Source organism: Lampetra planeri, chromosome 1, assembly GCF_965212315.1.
Source record: "Lampetra planeri chromosome 1, kcLamPlan1.2.h2, whole genome shotgun sequence".
Taxonomy (NCBI): domain Eukaryota; kingdom Metazoa; phylum Chordata; class Hyperoartia; order Petromyzontiformes; family Petromyzontidae; genus Lampetra; species Lampetra planeri.
The window spans coordinates 38,093,850-38,110,971 of NC_136107.1; the positions used below are offsets into that span (position 1 = coordinate 38,093,850).

Below are 17,122 nucleotides of genomic sequence, written 5' to 3' on the forward strand. Positions count from 1 at the left end.
AGCTCCAGCTTCTCTCGGAAGGGATGGGCCAGTAGACTTAATGTGCGGACCACCATGACAGTGGTTTATCACTTTCGTGAATGGATTTCGGTGGTTCTTAAAGGGACATTTGGTGGTGCAGGGCCTACACCAGCACCACCCTAGCACCGGCCCTGGCTGCAATGTCCGTTAGGGCAAGAAATAACTTGGACCGTTGTCATGTAAACGTATATTGAGTCATGGGCCCCTTATTGCGCATGTGCAATGTGTGTGTATTAGGTGACGATGCTGTGCGGAGCGGTGCTGCACTTTGAGAGTCTGCGCACACGCACGCCCGAGTCGAGTGTGCTGGACAAGGCGTGCCTGGAGCTGCTGCAGCGCTGCCAGGGATTGAGCTCCTACGTGGCGCAGTGCAGCAACAGCGTCTCCCCCCTCGAACTGCAGCTGCTGCGTTGCCTGGTAACGCGACCAAGACCCCCCTCCCACCCCCCAGAGCTGGGCAGGCCCATTGCACAAGCAAATGTGGCCCACAGGCCCATCGGTTGAAAAACCCTGCCTTTCGCAGTTACCCATGATGAACACGTTTTATAAATGCAAAGGGGAAAGGTTACGCAAATACATTGTTCATAACCAAACTGAAAAGGTCACGTGTTCAAAATCTTTCCAGGCTTTGAGGTCCCGTGTAGTCTTGTGTGGACTGGTTCTCCAGCAGACCGCTTGGAGGATCTCACAGATCGGGAGGGAGGGGGGGGGGGGCGTGGGGTGGGGGGGATGTTTCCAGAGTTGTATTAGCCAGGCAGACCCAGGGTCAAATATAATTACAGTTACAAAAACAATGTTAACTACAAATTACAATTACATTGTGATTGCAATTTATTACAAATAATAGTGACACTTGGTATGCATCCCAGGTCATCTGCCAGGGCCAGGCACTGCTGGCCATTGTGATGTCCACGAGACTAGCACGGCTTACCTGAATAAAGGTGTTCACCGTAGCCCTGATTTCAGCCTTAGCCCTGCCCTACTACTGTGTTTGACCATTCTCTCTAGCCCTAATAAAAGTTTTAGCCCCTAACCTCAGCATTAACCGTCTTCTAATGGACCTTCATCCAGCAGTGGATTTGACTGATTCTGATTATCATGACAATGGCGAGCATGATGTGCCCTCGGGTCTCGATGTGGGCATGCCTCTATCTCAGATCCCAGCTGTTTTTGACGCAATCTTTTACCTCGATTCTTAAAATGTTTCAAAGCATCTTTGCTGCAGTGTGCGTGTTTAGCCCTTGGGCCCTGTCCTCAATGAGCCTCCTGATTGCCGTGCATCCCTCACTAGATGATGTCGAGCCCCCCCCAGCCCGTGGGCTCAGGGGAGTGGCTCTTAGCCGCACACCGGCAGCTGTCGGCGGATCTGGCGGCGTTGAGGACGGCGCAGGCAGACAAGGAGCAGGAGGCGGACGCAGCACTTGATGGCCTGCAGGAGCTCGTGGACTTGGTGAAGATGGTGCTCACGGGCCACAACAAACTTCTGTCCGACGTCAAGTACTTGCTCAAGACCATGGCTAAGGTAAGGCGAGTTCCGCTGGGGTTGAGGTGTGAAGAATCGGTGTCGAGATGTGTGAACTGTTCAAAGAGGATCCCCTGCTGTGTGAATGTAAAATATCGCTCGCAATTTTTTTTTATTCAAGAAAGCCCCATGGAGATTTAAGGATACATTTTTCACACGTGTGTAGTGCCATGGGATGTTTGGCCAATTCGTTTTTGAAGAGTGTGTTTCTTCACTGGTTTTCAGTTGTGTTTCCTGCTTTGCACTTTCACCCTAGTCTTGGCTACTCCTAGAGCTCTGTTGAGCGCCAGAATAGGCAGTAGTTAGTCCTCAAGAAGGAGCTTTTAACCATACAGGGCTTGACCCCTGACCCCCCCCCCTTCTCCCCCCTTCCCCCATGTAAGGACGAGGAAGCTGCCCTGGCTGAGGGCGAGGCGAGCCCGTACGAGGGCAGCGTGCGGGAGTTTTTGGCGCAGCACCGCGCGTGGCAGGAGAACATGCAGACCGTGCTGTTCACCGTACTGCAGGCGTGCGATCAGGCACAGGGACGCGAACACGTCGAGATGCTGCAGAGCATCGCGCCCAGCCTCGAGGAGCTTGCAGCACAGAGCCAGGGGTACGCACGCACGGTGCTTGTGTTTCGTGCGTTGTTTCCGAATCAAATGCTGTCACATTCGTGAAGTTATTATTGAGGCATTCTGTGTTTTTTTAAAAATGATGTTAGTCTTTTAAGCGCCAAAAGCAGTTGCGTTATAATTTGAACTTGTGATTTGTTATAGATCGCCTATGTATGTTGAACTTCTTTCGCACCGTACGTGGCCAACTGTGGTAATCAAGGCGTGGGGGAAGGGCAACAAACTAAACACAAACACCCCCCTCCACCCGACAGCCAATCATTAACGTTGTCACGTCAATAATTGTGACATGATATGATGTAACATAACATGGAGGATTTTTAAGATGGTGAATCTGAGATATCGAAATTGATCCAGAACTGGTTTGGGGGCCAGGATTGGACTATGAAGACAATGTCTGGGTGTGGGTAAGATATCCATCAGCAGTCCTATATAGAACCACCTTTTCCTGGCGGAGTTGTTTTTTGGCACTGCTTGCACACTACACAATATGGCCTTCTCCAGAAACCTGGAAAACCTGTTTTGTGCTCTCATAATAATTGGGTGCATCTTAACCCTATCCCCTTGCAAGACATATGCAAATTGCAGGGTGGGTTCTGTTCACTAAATTTGCGAAGGCGCAAGTAGTTCGTGTTAATTTTATTTAGAGAGACATAGCGCCTTGTACTCACCGCAGAGAACTGTAGCGACACGACCTCAATCTATAATAGCTGGCACTAAACTGTGCCACACACCCTCCCGCATGGCCTTGGGATCCTCGGTATATCTTCCAACTGGAAGACGTACCGATCAAGATAATTTATTATAGTTTTTTTTCTTTAGATTCTATTCTGGTAACGTACACGTAAGTCATTGGAATGGGAAAAAGATTACGGCACTCCAAACGTGCCTCGCTCACTGTGTGCCCTCCACTGCAGGGTCTACCACGGCCTGGTGAGTTTCGCATCCCCGTTGGTAACGGACAGAGCCACGGAGTGTGCCAGCCCCACTCCAGCGCCAGCCCTCCCACCAAACATCTTGGCAGGTGAGATGGTCACACGATGTAGCATCCCAGCGTCTTGCAAAGAATTTTCTTCTAAGAAACCAGTTGATGTGCTCACCTGAGCAGTCGGTTAGGTAATGGCGCAGTTAATGAACCTGCTGCAGGAGGTGAATCGCAGTGGCGGTGATGCTATTGCGATCTCGTTGTCAGTGGTTCGTAGCAGCTCTGCGCCTGTGCAGAAGACCCCATCCGAGGGGCTGTCGCCCTCCGCCAAACGCGGCTCTCACAAGGGCGGAGCTGCTTCCGGAAACAGCCCCCCCGGCTCCAAGCTACCAGCCGGAACCAGCCCACGCAAGACTGCACGGGACCCCAAAACCGGGAAAGGTCCGTACGAGCGCGTAACCTTTTCAGTTTTTCTTTTTAACGACTGTATTCGCATAACCTTTTCATTGGCATTAATAAAACGTGTTCATCGTTGAGAACTGCCAAGAGCAGGGTTCTTCAACTGACGGGGCCGTGTGCTGCATTTGCTTATGGAATGGCCTGCCCAGCTATGGCCCATTGAGCGATATGGCTCACGGAAATGTAAACAGATACAGATGAGTGAAATTAAAGAAATAGTGATGACAACTGCAGGCAAGAGGTAAAATTGTGCTCGAGGTAAGATGAGCAAGAGGGAGGGAAAAGAACTGTAGACAAGAGGTGCACTTTAATGGTGACTCCAGGCATTCTGAAACTAAATGACAGTGTATATATGTGACGTGATGTCATGTGGCCCACTAACATGAAAATGTAGCCACTACAACATACTCTTACCGAACCTATTATCCCAGATAAGAATTGCATTCGGCATTTTGACCTTCTAGGTGTCTCATGCCCACTCTTGTGACTTGTCGCTACAGCGGTGCAAGAGCGTAACTCGTACGCGGTGAGCGTGTGGAAGCGCGTGAAGGCCAAGCTCGAAGGTCGGGATGTGGACCCCAGTCGGAGGATGACGGTGACGGAGCAGGTACAGGACAGCGCAGCTCCCACCATGGCACCGAACGCCACTTGTGCCACGCAGCATTGCAGCGGGAGGCTTGGCCCTAATAACCCCTGCGTGTCACGTGTTTGGCTCCTGTGTCTCTGTGTTTACAGGTTGACTATGTCATCAAAGAGGCAACCAGCCTGGATAACTTGGCCCAGCTGTATGAGGGCTGGACAGCGTGGGTGTGAATCAACGTGGAGAACGAAAATCTGTCGGTTCAGAAGTCGGTCGGTCGGCCGTGTGGCCCGCGCTGACCCCACACCCGGCCTCCACAGCGCCCGAGGCCCAGGCTCCTCGGAAGGGGAGGGCGGCGGAGAGCAAACGCAGCCCCCTCTCCCGCCAAGTCGCAGGGAGGTTGGAGGAAAGAGCACCAGGCTGGTGCGGCCTGCTCGTCACGCCGAAGGCAAAACCCCAGAACGCCGAGTTTAGGAAAGCTACGTCTACGAGAGAGGAGTGGAGGAGGCAAAATTGCGATGGGATCGTCGTCGACACGGCAACACGTCCGCTCCCCCCTCCACGTTGCACCCTCTCGCCGTCACCCAGACAGGGGTAGTCCTGCTCAGCCTGAGGTCTTTCTTGGTGCGAAAACTCATTCTGTGATGAGGGGGTGTCCAAGTCATCAAAGACGACTTGCAAAAACCACAAGTGGGAAAACCATGAAAACACCTGCTCAAACAGGGTATATAAAAAGTTATTGCCCTGAAGTGTGTGTGTGGGGGGACGGCAGGCACAGTGGAACAGCAGATCGTAACAAAAAAACTTTGCTTTAAACAGGAACCCGTTCACACAGCCCGGTGTGAAACTGGTCGCAGTAGCTGCTGGTTGTGAAGTGGTCTTGTTGAGTTGGTCTGTCCGTGAGTGCAAAAGTAAACCATCCTGTGCTGGGAGTACATCTTGTGGCAGTGATAAAAAAGGTGGTGCCTGCCGTGTGAGGAGGCAAAAGCTATTAACGTTTATATAAATAAAAACAACAAAAATATTCGTAGACATTGTGTTTGTATGCGGTACAATGGTGGCAAAATTCTGATTTTATGTGGTCTCATAGCTTCTTGATGTTAGTGATTGGTAACAGAATGTAACTCGAGCTGTTTGTTGATCTTCGTTTAACTCGCACCCAACCCCTCCTGAATCTTGACACTTGGCATATGGAGCACCGTTATCTCCGCGTGATGGTCATGTGGTTGTTACAGCAAGAGGCCACCATGTCACCAGCCTTCGTAACAACAGACATTGGCCAAATGCGTTGGAGTGTTGCTGGAATATGTACTGCAGCCTCAACGCTTTATCGGTTGTTATTTAATTCCGAGTTCATTCAACAGCTAACAACACTGTTATAAAGGTTCAAATTGAAATGTATTAAATGTCTCCTAATTTTTTTTATTTTAACGCCCCAGTGCAGATGGCAAGAGCTACTAATTAATTCAAGCGCATACACATAGCAGACAATTTATTTACGGATTCATTTTGGTTAAGTTTGAATGATTTTCAAAACAATTACTCGCATTTTCTGGATTTGAGTGTGTCTGGAAGAGCTTAGGCCAATGCTGCATGTCAATTCGTTTTACATCATCCGTGACTGCCTTTGCTGGTCTTGGTTGTAAGTGGATAACACGTGGGATTTTGTGTAAGCGCCTGTCTGTGCTGCGGTCGCCTAAAATGCGCGTGTATATGTTCATGGCTTTAATTACGCTTAAATCTGTTTTACATGTTCAATAAAGGATAATCACATGTACCGACGCGCCAGCTTACTGGTCTCTTGTGATTACAGTATTGATGCCTTGTGGGGAATTGGGCAAACAGAATGCATCACTTGGTCTCCGTCCTGTGACTAAATTAAAACAATGAACTACTATCTTCTTGGTTCTTTCGGTAAAGTCACGTAGAAGGGAAATAATACAAATAAAATACAATTCTCACGACGTTTCGGCCACAACGCAAGCAGCCGTCAGGTGAAGAACAGGTCTGTCGGAAAGACCTGTTCTTGCGTTGTGGCCGAAACGTCGTGAGAATTGTATTTTATTATGTTTTATTATTTCCCTTCTACGTGGCTTTACCGAAAGAACCAAGAAGATGAATCCCTGCAGTCACGAAAGCTTTAAATCGAAAAATGAACAACTACATGTGAAGGCAAGGCTTTATAACGGGGAATTGGAGGTTTACACCACGTCAAGATTGACTACCACCCAATGCCGGGCCACATTTACCTGGGGGGATAATTCCCACCCTGCGGTAGATGCAGCATGGACTGCTCCACCCCCTGCGGCCAATGTTTCCAGATGAGACTGTACCACTCGCAGTGCTAGCCGGGGGGGTGCTACGTTCTTGGACTTTACCACTCACGGGAGGGTGGGGGGTGTACTGAGCCGTTGGACTCGTGACGTCACTCCGCCGCTCTGTGATTGGCTGCGCGGCGGGGGCTCTGAAAGCGCAGTTGGGGTATAGGCGCGGAGGTCTTGGCCGAGGCGTTTTTGTGCTTCTCCCTTCACATCTCCGTTTGTTCGTCTGCCGCGTTGCACTTTGAGACGCAACAACGATGGCAACGGCCGGCATGGAGGTCAGCAAGGAGAACCTGCTGGTGAGCGAGCGCCGCGGGGCCGCGTTTAAGACCGAGAGGGTGGGGTGGGTGGGGGAAGCGGGCCGAAGCCACAGGGTTTTCCTGGTCGCCCCGCCCAGGAGAGGCGCAGTTTTTCGGGCAGCGTGGGAATGCCAACCTGGGTGGGGCGGCGGTCGATTCTGGCTCTCAAATTAAAAAGACGCGGCCCAAATAAGATTCTCTTATTTTGTTGGGTAGAACGCGTCTTGAGGCGAGTGTCGTTGCCCGTCGTACACGAGTGAAGGTCGCTGTGAGAATGTGTGCAATCTTTTTTTTCTGAAGCTATTTTACAGACGTCATTGCGGGTGTTACTCCCCGTGGTTTATATTTTTTTTTTAAAAACCAAGTCACCGCAGTTTGTGCCTCTGGCGTTATTCCCGCCTGGGGGGGGGGGTAAACATTAATTTTGTTTCCAGTTGTGGGTGTGTAGCTACCCGGGCGCGGTAGCTACAAGGTGACTTTATATTTTTGTGTTTTTCTGGGTCGCCAACGAACGCGTACGGGACACGGGCCTTGAGCTGCAGACGGCGGAGATTTTCGGTTCCCGTTACGTCTCGCAAGGGGCGCGCGATTTGCAGCGATTTGCAGAATCGCAACAGCTGTGGGTTATTTTTACTGCATTAATCATTCCAATCCCTATCGTATTAAATGCTCATTATGTACGCAAAAAAACCAAGCGGGGATACCTCGCGGTGTTGTGGTTAATTATATTCAACCGTGGTTGACTAGAGTGTATAGTTGTTTTTAGCGTGGTGTGTGCTTTACAATAAGAATTGACCGCATTTTGTGTGGTTGATGCCAGTGTCGTGCGGTGAGGTCAATGCCTGGGGAGGCACTTGTTCGTGTGAGAGCCAGATTCACACACTGGGGGGCGTGGCCTCACGGATGGGGGGCGTGTCTTCACTGAGGGGGGCGTGTTAGACACGTCACCCTCAGTGAGGCAGATGTGATAGCTGCCTCCCCTGGTGCTTTTTCTTTTTTTCATTGCAGTTTCATGACGAGACCAGCGAGCCTAAATATCGTTATACACATACGTGATATAAGTTAGCTGGAGTATGGAAGGCGAGGACATGAAATGAAGGGGTCTACAAACATTGCATTGGTGATATACTGAGATAGTAACAGGCATGCACTTATTGCCCACGCTCCATCCAGTTACTGAGGGGTTGCGCAATCAGAGGGGAGGCTGAGCTCGTCACTGCCTCACCTCTCGTCTCTTCCTGTATTTGCAGCGGAGCTCTGCAAATGTGGCGATTTTGACTAGAAAAAAATTATTGGAATCGTACAGAAATTACATTTATAACACAGATCAGTGGAAAAATCTTAATATTTATTTGATTTGATTATTCTTTGTTTTACTTTTCGTAACAGCTATTTCCATTGGAGTATGACAGGTGAGGCTCTGCCTCCCCTGACCGCACGTCCCTGGTTGATACCGATTGACCGTGGTGTATGTGGTCGACAGTGGGTTGACCGTGGTGGTGCACTACGACGGTGTGTATTGTGTGTGGTCGACAAAGATTAACCAGCGATGTCCGTGTTTGCCCTCTGGAGGTGGTCGAGACGGCGCGGCTGGAGGAGCAGCTGCAGCGCTGGGGGGATGTGCTGGTGGCGGCAGAGCGAGCCCTGCGCTGGGAGAAGCCCGTCTACCCCGTGGCCATCGCTGGGGCCGTCTCCCTGCTTTTCCTGTACGACCTTTGAGCACCCACTCCTTGAGCCATGCTGTAGTAATCGGCGTAATGTCATTAAACTGTATCCCCTCCCCTACCAACAAGTAGGGAATTGTAGAAAAATCTGTTGTTTTGTGTGCTTTATGCTTCCACGTATCTGCGTCCAGCTTTAAACCGGCATTGACCAGCGTGAATATGGTCACGTTACCGCTACGACCCACACTGCCATGTGTGGGCAGGACTTCATCCAGCAATGTTTTGACAAAGGGGCTGTTGTACATGTCTTTGTTATTTATCTAGACGTTTTTTATTGCATTTATTATGTGTCTGCATTGGGCTGTTTGGCAAAATTTATTTTATTAATTGAACATAACCTACTTCTAAATGTAATGCGTATAGCTATAGTATTCGAAGTTTAAAGAGCACCAGTGTGGTATATCGCAAAGTGCATGCACAGCACAATTTCGTTTGTTGTTCTTGCTCCGCACCTCCGATTAGCACGCTTGGCTACGTACGAAAGAAGTTCAACATACATACAATGCAACTGTGCTGCAGCGGTTGTTGACTAATGCTTCATGTAATTTTCACAGGGTGATTTACTGGCTGGATCCATCGCTCCTCACTGGGGTTTCCACCTTTGTGATGACGCTGTGCGTTGTGGATTTCTTGCTGCCCACCCTCACCTCCAAGTTCCTCAGCCCAAACCATTGGTGAGCTCATTGTTCCCCACTTAGGTCAATTCAAGTGTTGACACAACAGTCTACACAGCAATTGAATGGGTTGTGGTCATTACTGCTCTTCCACCTTGTCTGGAACTCTCTCTCCGTGGTTGTCCACACGCCAATTCCCTGTTTAAGTATTCAAATCTAGACTCAAGACACCTTTGTAGAAGTATTCAAAGTTCTATGTTCTTACTACATAACACCAATACCTGTTCATCTTCTCTGCCCTGTAATGCCTTATCCCCTTCAACCAAACATCAATTATTAGCCTAGTGTGCTTGCTCCACCTCTGTGCAGTATCCTGAGATATGGCTGCATTCAGACACTTCATAAATCCACATTCCAATTGTAATTTACATTCGGTATCATTTGCATGATTTTGAGGATTTTCCGCTGATGCAGAACTGAAACTTAGTTTGTGCTTTTGCCCCTCCCCAGGACCACGGACAAGCAGCAGCACTTCAATGATGTGTGCAAGCAGCTGGCAAACCTGCGACGCAGGCTGTATGGCTGGGGACTCCGGCTGCAAGACCTGCGCGAAGAGAAACCCCTCGTGGTAAACACAACTGTTTCCTCGGCGTACAAACGTCTGGAGTTGTGTACTTGCGTATGAAGCAAATGCTGAGAACAGTTCACTCATAAAGATCACAACTTACATTCGTAATGCAGTCTTAACGTAACAACGTGAAGGAGGAAATGGGAAGGGCCAAGCGAGGGAAGGAGAGAAGACAAGGAATTAAGATGGGTGTGAAAGCACGGTTCAAGAGGAAAGTTTGGAGGAGAGACTTGCATGCAGACAGAGGACCAGCCAGTTTCCTTGAGAGAGAGTTCAAGAGGTTAGGGAGGGGGGTGGGGGGCATAGTGGCTAAAAGACCATCCACCAATGGTGGAGCAGCGGATTTTGGAAGCAAGGAGGGCATTGAGTTGTGTGCGGGCGAATGTATGAATGATGCACGTCTGCAGAAGCCTCATTAAACACATCCATTGTGCGAGATTTCACGTGATATCTGACCGTTCGTATAACATACTGAAGTAAGATGCATTGCTTTACCTCTTGTTCATTGGTGTTCAGTACCTGGCCACTGTGACCGTGGGCCTGCTTGTCTTGGCGTGGATCGGGGAGCAATTCCATAATCTCCTCCTGACCTACATGCTGGGTGAGTGGTTGTGTACAATACTTGCCTCGGGTATTTACAGTGACTTTGAAGTTGCTATAATGACAGTGCACCTGTATATAATTAAATATATAGATACTGCTGGGTTAGCGGGTCATCCAGGATCTTCCCATCAGAGCCGTGATCAAACCAGTATTGTATAAATACCTCCCCAAGCCATCATCATCTCCCGTGATCCTCCCATGTTATGGAGTTTCACGTAGAACTTCATTTGGTATACGTACATAAAATAAATGACATTTCACCAAGTGATTACTGCCTGCTGACTTTACGTGTGTTATAAACAAGTCTCATGCTCTCCCTTTCTGGTTTGTGCTGTAGTCATGTCCTTGCTGCTGCTGCCTGGCCTTAACCGCCACGGCGTGCTCAGCAAGTACGTGGGCATGGCACGTGACAGGATAAACACACTGCTGAAACGCAAGGATGTCAAGCGTGAGTAAAGAACACCGGCCAAGGACTCCTGCCCAGCCTCCCCCACCCAGCTTCTGCAGCTTATTTTCATGTTAAGCCATTATCAACATTCAGCACCAGTCATCGCCACGCATAACATTTGACAAGAAACGGGACATCCCAGTGTCTGATAAGAAAGCCTTGTGACCCATAGCTTAGACCTTGCTAGAAAGTTTTTTTGAATGGTGTGTGTGCAGTTTAATTTGTGTTTACCAAAGATGTATGGTGGATGCTAATTGTGAGTAGTAAAACGTAGCACGTGTAACTCTTCAGGTAGGTTTTGGCTGTTTTGTATTTTCTGGAGCTGAATTTGCCCTGAGGAATTGTTTATCATCCAACATTTCAAGCCAGTTGTCACACAACAGATGGAATAAAGTCAGACAAAAAGCCATCCAATCTGAAATGCATTGAATTTGTATTAATTACAGTCATGTCATACTACTCAGTGCTAATATACTGTATGTGGTGATGTAATTTAATTTGCTTTCGCGAGTGTCCACATTGCCGCACCACTTTTGCAGTGCTGCTCACGCGATACGAAATTCTTTAGCTTTTTTTTTTAATCGCACAACAGTTTTACTATTAATATTGCAGAAATCAAGTGAGCTTGTTAAATCATTTATCAAAAAGCATGGTTGTTAAAGGTTTTTTTTTATTAAGCATTTATCGCATCACATTAAACGTTTCGTGAATGTTACATTGTCTACGTCCTCCTGTCTCAAAATGTGGTATTGGCAAGCAGCTCTTGGATTTTTCAATAAAGGTATAAAGTGCAAGTGCCATAGGCATGGCTGAGCGTTCCTCAGCTGTCTTGCTGGCCTAGGCCATTAGGACTGGTTGCCAGACGGCTCCTGCCTTGTGTGCAGCCTCTGCTGTTGCAGGATGATGTTGCCCGACACCCTCTGCGTCTGCCGGGTGGGTTTCCCAGAAACCACCTCTCCTGCAGGGCAAGAGATGACGTCACGTGTGTGCTTGCACAACAGAGGGAGCTGCTTAAATAGTCAAATTGGTTTTGTTACTTTTGATTGATATTTATTCCTCTGCTTATGACTGACTGTCTCTGTAATATAAACGAGATGCAGTCACAGGGGCTATATGAATCAATATTATTTTTTAAATTGTATTTCATAAACATGAGATATATCTCTAGGGCTGTCCTGGGTTAAACATATACAGTTAAAACAGCATGAGTAACAACAATTTGAACAATGAAAAGTAATTAAAACAAATAACTTGGGTGAAGCAGCACAGTTTGAATGTTTTCCAACGAAGGTTGAAAGGTAATGCATACATTTTATACATCTCTATAGAACATGGGGTCGCGATATCCTTTATAAAGATCATATAAATACATTTTGAATATAATGTGAAGTTCCTTTGAAGGATATAGAACACCGGCCCATTTATAAGGGGATTGCCCAATAAAAAGGCAACCATGTCAAATTTCGTACTTCATGTGACATCTCATGCAGCTCGGAACGTAAAGATCTTGCTGTTCGTAGGACAAAAGCATGTCTACGTGTGATTTTTCTTCATAAATATCTGCTGACGCACAACTTTCAAAGTGGAAGACACGTACAGGAAAGCCTTAAGCGTGAGCCTTGACATGCTGGCAATGGTCGCGCAGTGTTAGCCTCACCCGTGAGGATGTTGTGCTGGTGCCGTGGGAGAGGAAGGCCTGCGCTTGTCATGCGAACCGGCGTGTCGCCGTGGCTGTGCATCACCGTGTAGGTGGTGCGGTACGGAGGTGCCCACCGCTGTGGGGTGGTCACCGTCCACATGTCCACGCCGGTCGTGTTGTGCTGCCAGTTTTTGATGCCAGCTCGCCGAAGCACGTGGTACTAGGGTAGCACATTTTGAAGTTGGAAAGAAAGTTGACAAACGCGAGGTTTTAGAGTTGTTTTCAGTGTCATGTCATGAGGCAAACTATCCATTCACATCACTCGAAGCAGTGCAACCTTCCGTATGAGAGAATGTTCCAAAGAACTGCTGTCATCCCTGATATCCATTAAAATGACGTGGTATCCCCACAGCAGAGGAGCACTTTATCATCTGCCCGATGCAGAATGTTCATGAAATTACACTCAAACTGATGCATTGATTCTCCTAGCTGAAATTGAGACATTAACTGCAGAACAAATTTTGACCTGATGGGTTTTTTTTCTGCTTGAGAACCTTATTTAATCACAGATGGCTGAAACAGAGATTCAAACCCAGGATCTCAACGGTACCAGCTTAGCACTCTGACCTCTTGAGATAATGGGTTTCAGAATCCCACGTGCGTATGCCAATGCTTTACCGCACACCAATGTGAGCTGCTTGGGCCTGAACTCATCCCAGTTGTGGGTGCGTGGAGGGTGGTCGGGTAGCCCGGCCGACAGCTGAACGGTGGAGTGGTGGTGCAGAGATGGAAACATTCCCTGCCGTGGCTGGGCCGGCAAAGGACGCTCATCCCAGCTTCTCCCGGAGAAGAACTGCATACCAGACACAAGTTGACATGACAACTCGTATAAAGTCGCACTGCACGAGAGCTTGGGTTCCAGGTGTGTGACCACGCACCCACAGGCTGGCACATGAGGATTTTGGTGTTGGGAGACCAATGCAGAAACATGCGTTAAGATGAGATTATTTGGCTCCTATACATTTACACATGATAAACTGATTCGTTGAGCTATCATTTGTTGAAAGGTCGCTTCTGAAAAATAAGCTAGTAGCTCACTGGGCTTTATTTGGTATAAAAAATAGTTTAGTTGTGTTTATTATATATTAAAAGTGAATTGCTTATCTTACCCATACTATGCACTCCTATCGTGCTTTTGTATTGTTGTAAAGTTCTGACCTGTCTTTATTGGACATCTGTGAAAAAGAGCTTCATATCTCATCGGATTCCTCCAGTTTCAATAAACATTCTGATTCTGGTCTCATGGCTTTCGGCCTCGACCTTGCACTCCTGGGTCCTGGCCGTGAATGCATGACTGCCCACACTTGTGCCCGCATGTGCCCACAACCACGAGACAAAACAGGGCACCCACATGGCGATGGCTGGTACGGAACTCTTCTCCAAGCGACGAGCCCCCAAGCGAGAGGGTGGAAGCGTGCATGGGCCGCGCTCCCCGCCGCTTCCCCTTGCCGTCCGCAAGCCCCGGAGGTCCGCGCGACCGGTTCGACTCCGCATCCTCCAGCAGCAGGAGCCAGGAGCCCGAGTCCGTGAGCGCCGCGCGGGTGCTGCTGCCCAGCCCGGCGGCGCAACGCGGCCTCACGGCCCCACCGCGGCCTCCCTGCTGCTGCTGCTGCTGCTGCTGCAGCGGCACCGACAGCAGCGGCACAGCGGGATTGAGGATGAGGTTGGGGTCACTGCTCACTGCGACTATGGATGTTGAACTTCTTTCGCACCGTATGTAGCCAACCGCGCGAAACACAAAGAGCAGTTCTCAAGAAATTAGTTTTCAATCCTGATTTAAATAGAGCCATAGCTCAAGTGGCTGCATAATATCGGAAGGAAGAGCGTTCCAGACGGCCGCAGAAGCGCATCTGAAAGCAGCCAGGACAGCGCCGCGCGGGTTCCGTCACGTGCCACATCTCGTCCAGGAGATGTGGCACGTGACTGCAGTAGTCCCTCGGTTAACGTTTTTAATCAGTTCCACGACAACTACCGTCGACCGAAACAACTATTATTCATCGAATTACACGGAAGGAAAAAAAACTTTTATGGAAAATACGAAATAGTTTGAACAAACTCAACTGTTATAGTAGTGTTCGCCTTTTGGCGTTCTCTGGTCTGACACTGCTGATACTCTGCCCAAAAGAAGACTGTCTCTGGTGTTGACCAATGAGTCTCAAAGCCAATCATTATTACCCGAACATGTTTTTGCTTGCATGTTCACGCCAAATACGTGTGGTTAATGCATACATGATTCCTTACAAAAAAAGGTTTCTATTTTGTGTTTAAAAATCTTAACACCTGTTTTATCGCCAGAAAGGGTAAAACCTATTCTTAGGAATTACATGAGTCTGCACGAGAGCTGTTTCCACTGCCAAATCCGAAGAAAAAACCCACGATGGAAATAAACAAAGCCAGTCGTGGTCTGAAACGGCTCGCGAATGGGCGTCGTGAATTGGCCGAGTGCATTGCTCAGCCCCTGCTGAACGAGTGCTCTCGGCTTGGCCGTAATTGGCGCCCGCGTGCATAAGGGGCCGTCCATAAATGACGTCACGCACCTAGGGCGGGGGGTCAGACATTTGTGACGATGTGTGACGAGGGGGAGGGGGGTTTGAGAAATGTGACGTCACATGAAAATGCGCATCTTTAAATAAATATAGACAACACGTTCTACTTCATTAAATAGACTTTTTAAATACATGTTTTCTCCTACAACATCAGAGTGCAACGCCACATTAAATACGCACTACAATGACAATAGTTTAAAGCGATTTTAAGCATGTTTTATTTTTTGGGGGGGAGGGCAGAGCTTTGTGACGTCATATTTGAGGGGGGGGGGGTCTGACTTTTGTGACGCCGTGTGACGAGGGGGGGGGGGTCAAAAATCGTCCAAAATCACGTGACGTTATTTATGGACGGCCCCTAACGTAAACACGGTGCCGTCACATCAACATTTCAACGTTCGTCGAACCCCATGGGGGTTCCTATGGGAGGCGGAACGTTAACCGAAAAAAACCGTTAGCCGTTGTCACTGTTAACCCAGGGACTGTGGTAGACAGTCATAGCGAGAGGCACGTCTATGATGTGGTGTGCCGGGTCAGGGAATCATTTACCGGGACACTTAGGGGCCGTCCATAAATGACGTCACGCGATTTTTGACGATTTTTGACCCCCCCCCCTCGTCACACGGCGTCACAAAAAGTCAGACCCCCCCCTCAAATATGACGTCATGAAGATCTGCCGCCCCCCCAAAACAATATTTCCAATTTGAAAATAAAACATGCTTCAAATCGTTTTAAACTATTGTCATTGTAGTGCGTATTTAATGTGGCGCTGCAATCTGATGTTGTAGAAGACAACATTTATTTAAAAGTATATTTAAGTAAGTAGAACGTGTTGCCTATATTTATTTAAAGTTGCGCGTTTTGATGTGACGTCACATTTCTCAAACACCCCCTCCCCCTCGTCACAAATGTCTGACCCCCCCCCCCCCCAGGTGCGTGACGTCATTTATGGACGGCCCCTTTACCCCTTCCCGATTCGGCCTCGTCCCCCTCTCTCCAGCTCTTCCCTCTTTCGGCACCCCGCGCCTTTCCTTTCTAGGCTCCACCCCTTATAAATTAGGCCCCGCCCCGTTCTGCTTAGACTCCGCCCATTACCCCCCACGGACACACGTGGGTGGGGGCCCTGCCCTGGGGAGCCTTACCTTGAATGCCCTTCCGTCGTCCCTTCCCAGCTCCCCCGTGTCCATGTCTCCTCCCTCTGATCCCTGGCTCTCCTGCTTCCCCTCTCCTCCCCCCACCTCCTCTCCCTGGTGTCCCTACACTCCCTGGGACCTTGTGATCTGTCCCTGGTCTTGCGTCCTACCATTAACACCAGAAACCCCACTGCTCCTTGATCCGAGACCCTGGTCCCCGTCTCTTTCTCCCTCTTTCTCTCTCTCTCTCTGATCGCTTCTCTGTCCTCTCTCCCGTGTCCCCCCTCTCTTTTTTTTCACGATCAGAGGAAACAAGAAGATGCTCGGGGTAGTCGACACTTTGCTTCGTTCATCATTTAGTTTTTTTTCAATGCTTTGTTTTATGTGCCCACCCCCCCCCCCCCCCCTGTTTAAATGAAATATTTTACGAAATATTTCAAGCTCTGCTCTCCTTCATCTTGCCCCCCCTCTACCCCCTTTCTCTCTACCCCCTCTCTCTCTACCCTCTCTCCCTACTCTATGTCTATGTTCCCCCTGTTTTCTATGTTTTTTTAACTACGACAAGTACTGCATCTGCACCCAGCCCTCCTCGCAGTCCAACTCTCTTTTGCTCTTCACCTCCCCTCTCTCTATATCGTCCCCCTTCCCTGTCTACCGTTTCTCTCCCCTCGCCCTGTCCTCCCTCCCTCCCCGCCTCTTCACTCACCTCTTCCCCTCTGTCCTAGATCCCCTATGCCCCACTGTCTCTCTCTCTCCCGTACTCTCTCGCTGCTCCACTCCCCACTCTCCTCTGCCGATCTCCCCCTTCTCTGCTCCGTCTGTTGTCGCTGTTGTCAGGGAAACCGGACGCGCACCCCGCCCCTCCCCTTCACCCCCACCCACAATCTATAAATTAATCGATGAATGAACACTTCGTGGGAGGGAGGGGGAGCGCTAACTCACAGCCCTTGTCAATCTACTGCTGGATGATGGGCAGTAAGTGGCGGATT

The 17,122-nt window shown here is 49.0% G+C and overlaps 3 protein-coding genes across 4 annotated transcripts in view; 2 read left to right on the forward strand and 1 right to left on the reverse strand.

Annotated features, from left to right (window-relative positions):
* The window catches only part of SMG1 (SMG1 nonsense mediated mRNA decay associated PI3K related kinase), a 51,176-nt gene extending 45,274 nt beyond the window's left edge, over positions 1–5,902 (forward strand). For both annotated transcript variants that reach the window (XM_078600215.1, XM_078600225.1), the window contains exons 59-65: positions 259–438; positions 1,313–1,543; positions 1,927–2,138; positions 3,075–3,181; positions 3,350–3,523; positions 4,042–4,148; positions 4,277–5,902. In XM_078600215.1, coding sequence (XP_078456341.1) covers positions 259–438; positions 1,313–1,543; positions 1,927–2,138; positions 3,075–3,181; positions 3,350–3,523; positions 4,042–4,148; positions 4,277–4,354 — 1,089 coding nt within the window. In that variant the 3' untranslated portion in view covers positions 4,355–5,902. The remainder of the gene's footprint in view (positions 1–258; positions 439–1,312; positions 1,544–1,926; positions 2,139–3,074; positions 3,182–3,349; positions 3,524–4,041; positions 4,149–4,276) is intronic.
* Positions 5,903–6,556: 654 nt separating this feature from the next.
* Positions 6,557–11,473, forward strand: ARL6IP1 (ARL6 interacting reticulophagy regulator 1). The gene is made up of 6 exons (XM_078600252.1): positions 6,557–6,741; positions 8,314–8,447; positions 9,020–9,139; positions 9,590–9,707; positions 10,224–10,308; positions 10,648–11,473. Exons 1-6 carry the CDS (start codon positions 6,700–6,702, stop codon positions 10,764–10,766), a joined length of 618 nt encoding a protein of 205 aa, XP_078456378.1. The 5' UTR covers positions 6,557–6,699; the 3' UTR covers positions 10,767–11,473.
* Positions 11,170–16,945, reverse strand: LOC144722094 (uncharacterized). The gene is made up of 5 exons (XM_078600239.1): positions 16,143–16,945; positions 13,809–14,069; positions 13,083–13,250; positions 12,416–12,617; positions 11,170–11,716 (listed from the first exon to the last, which is right to left on the reverse strand). Exons 1-5 carry the CDS (start codon positions 16,185–16,187, stop codon positions 11,604–11,606), a joined length of 789 nt encoding a protein of 262 aa, XP_078456365.1. The 5' UTR covers positions 16,188–16,945; the 3' UTR covers positions 11,170–11,603.
* Between the last annotated feature and the right edge of the window lie 177 nt (positions 16,946–17,122).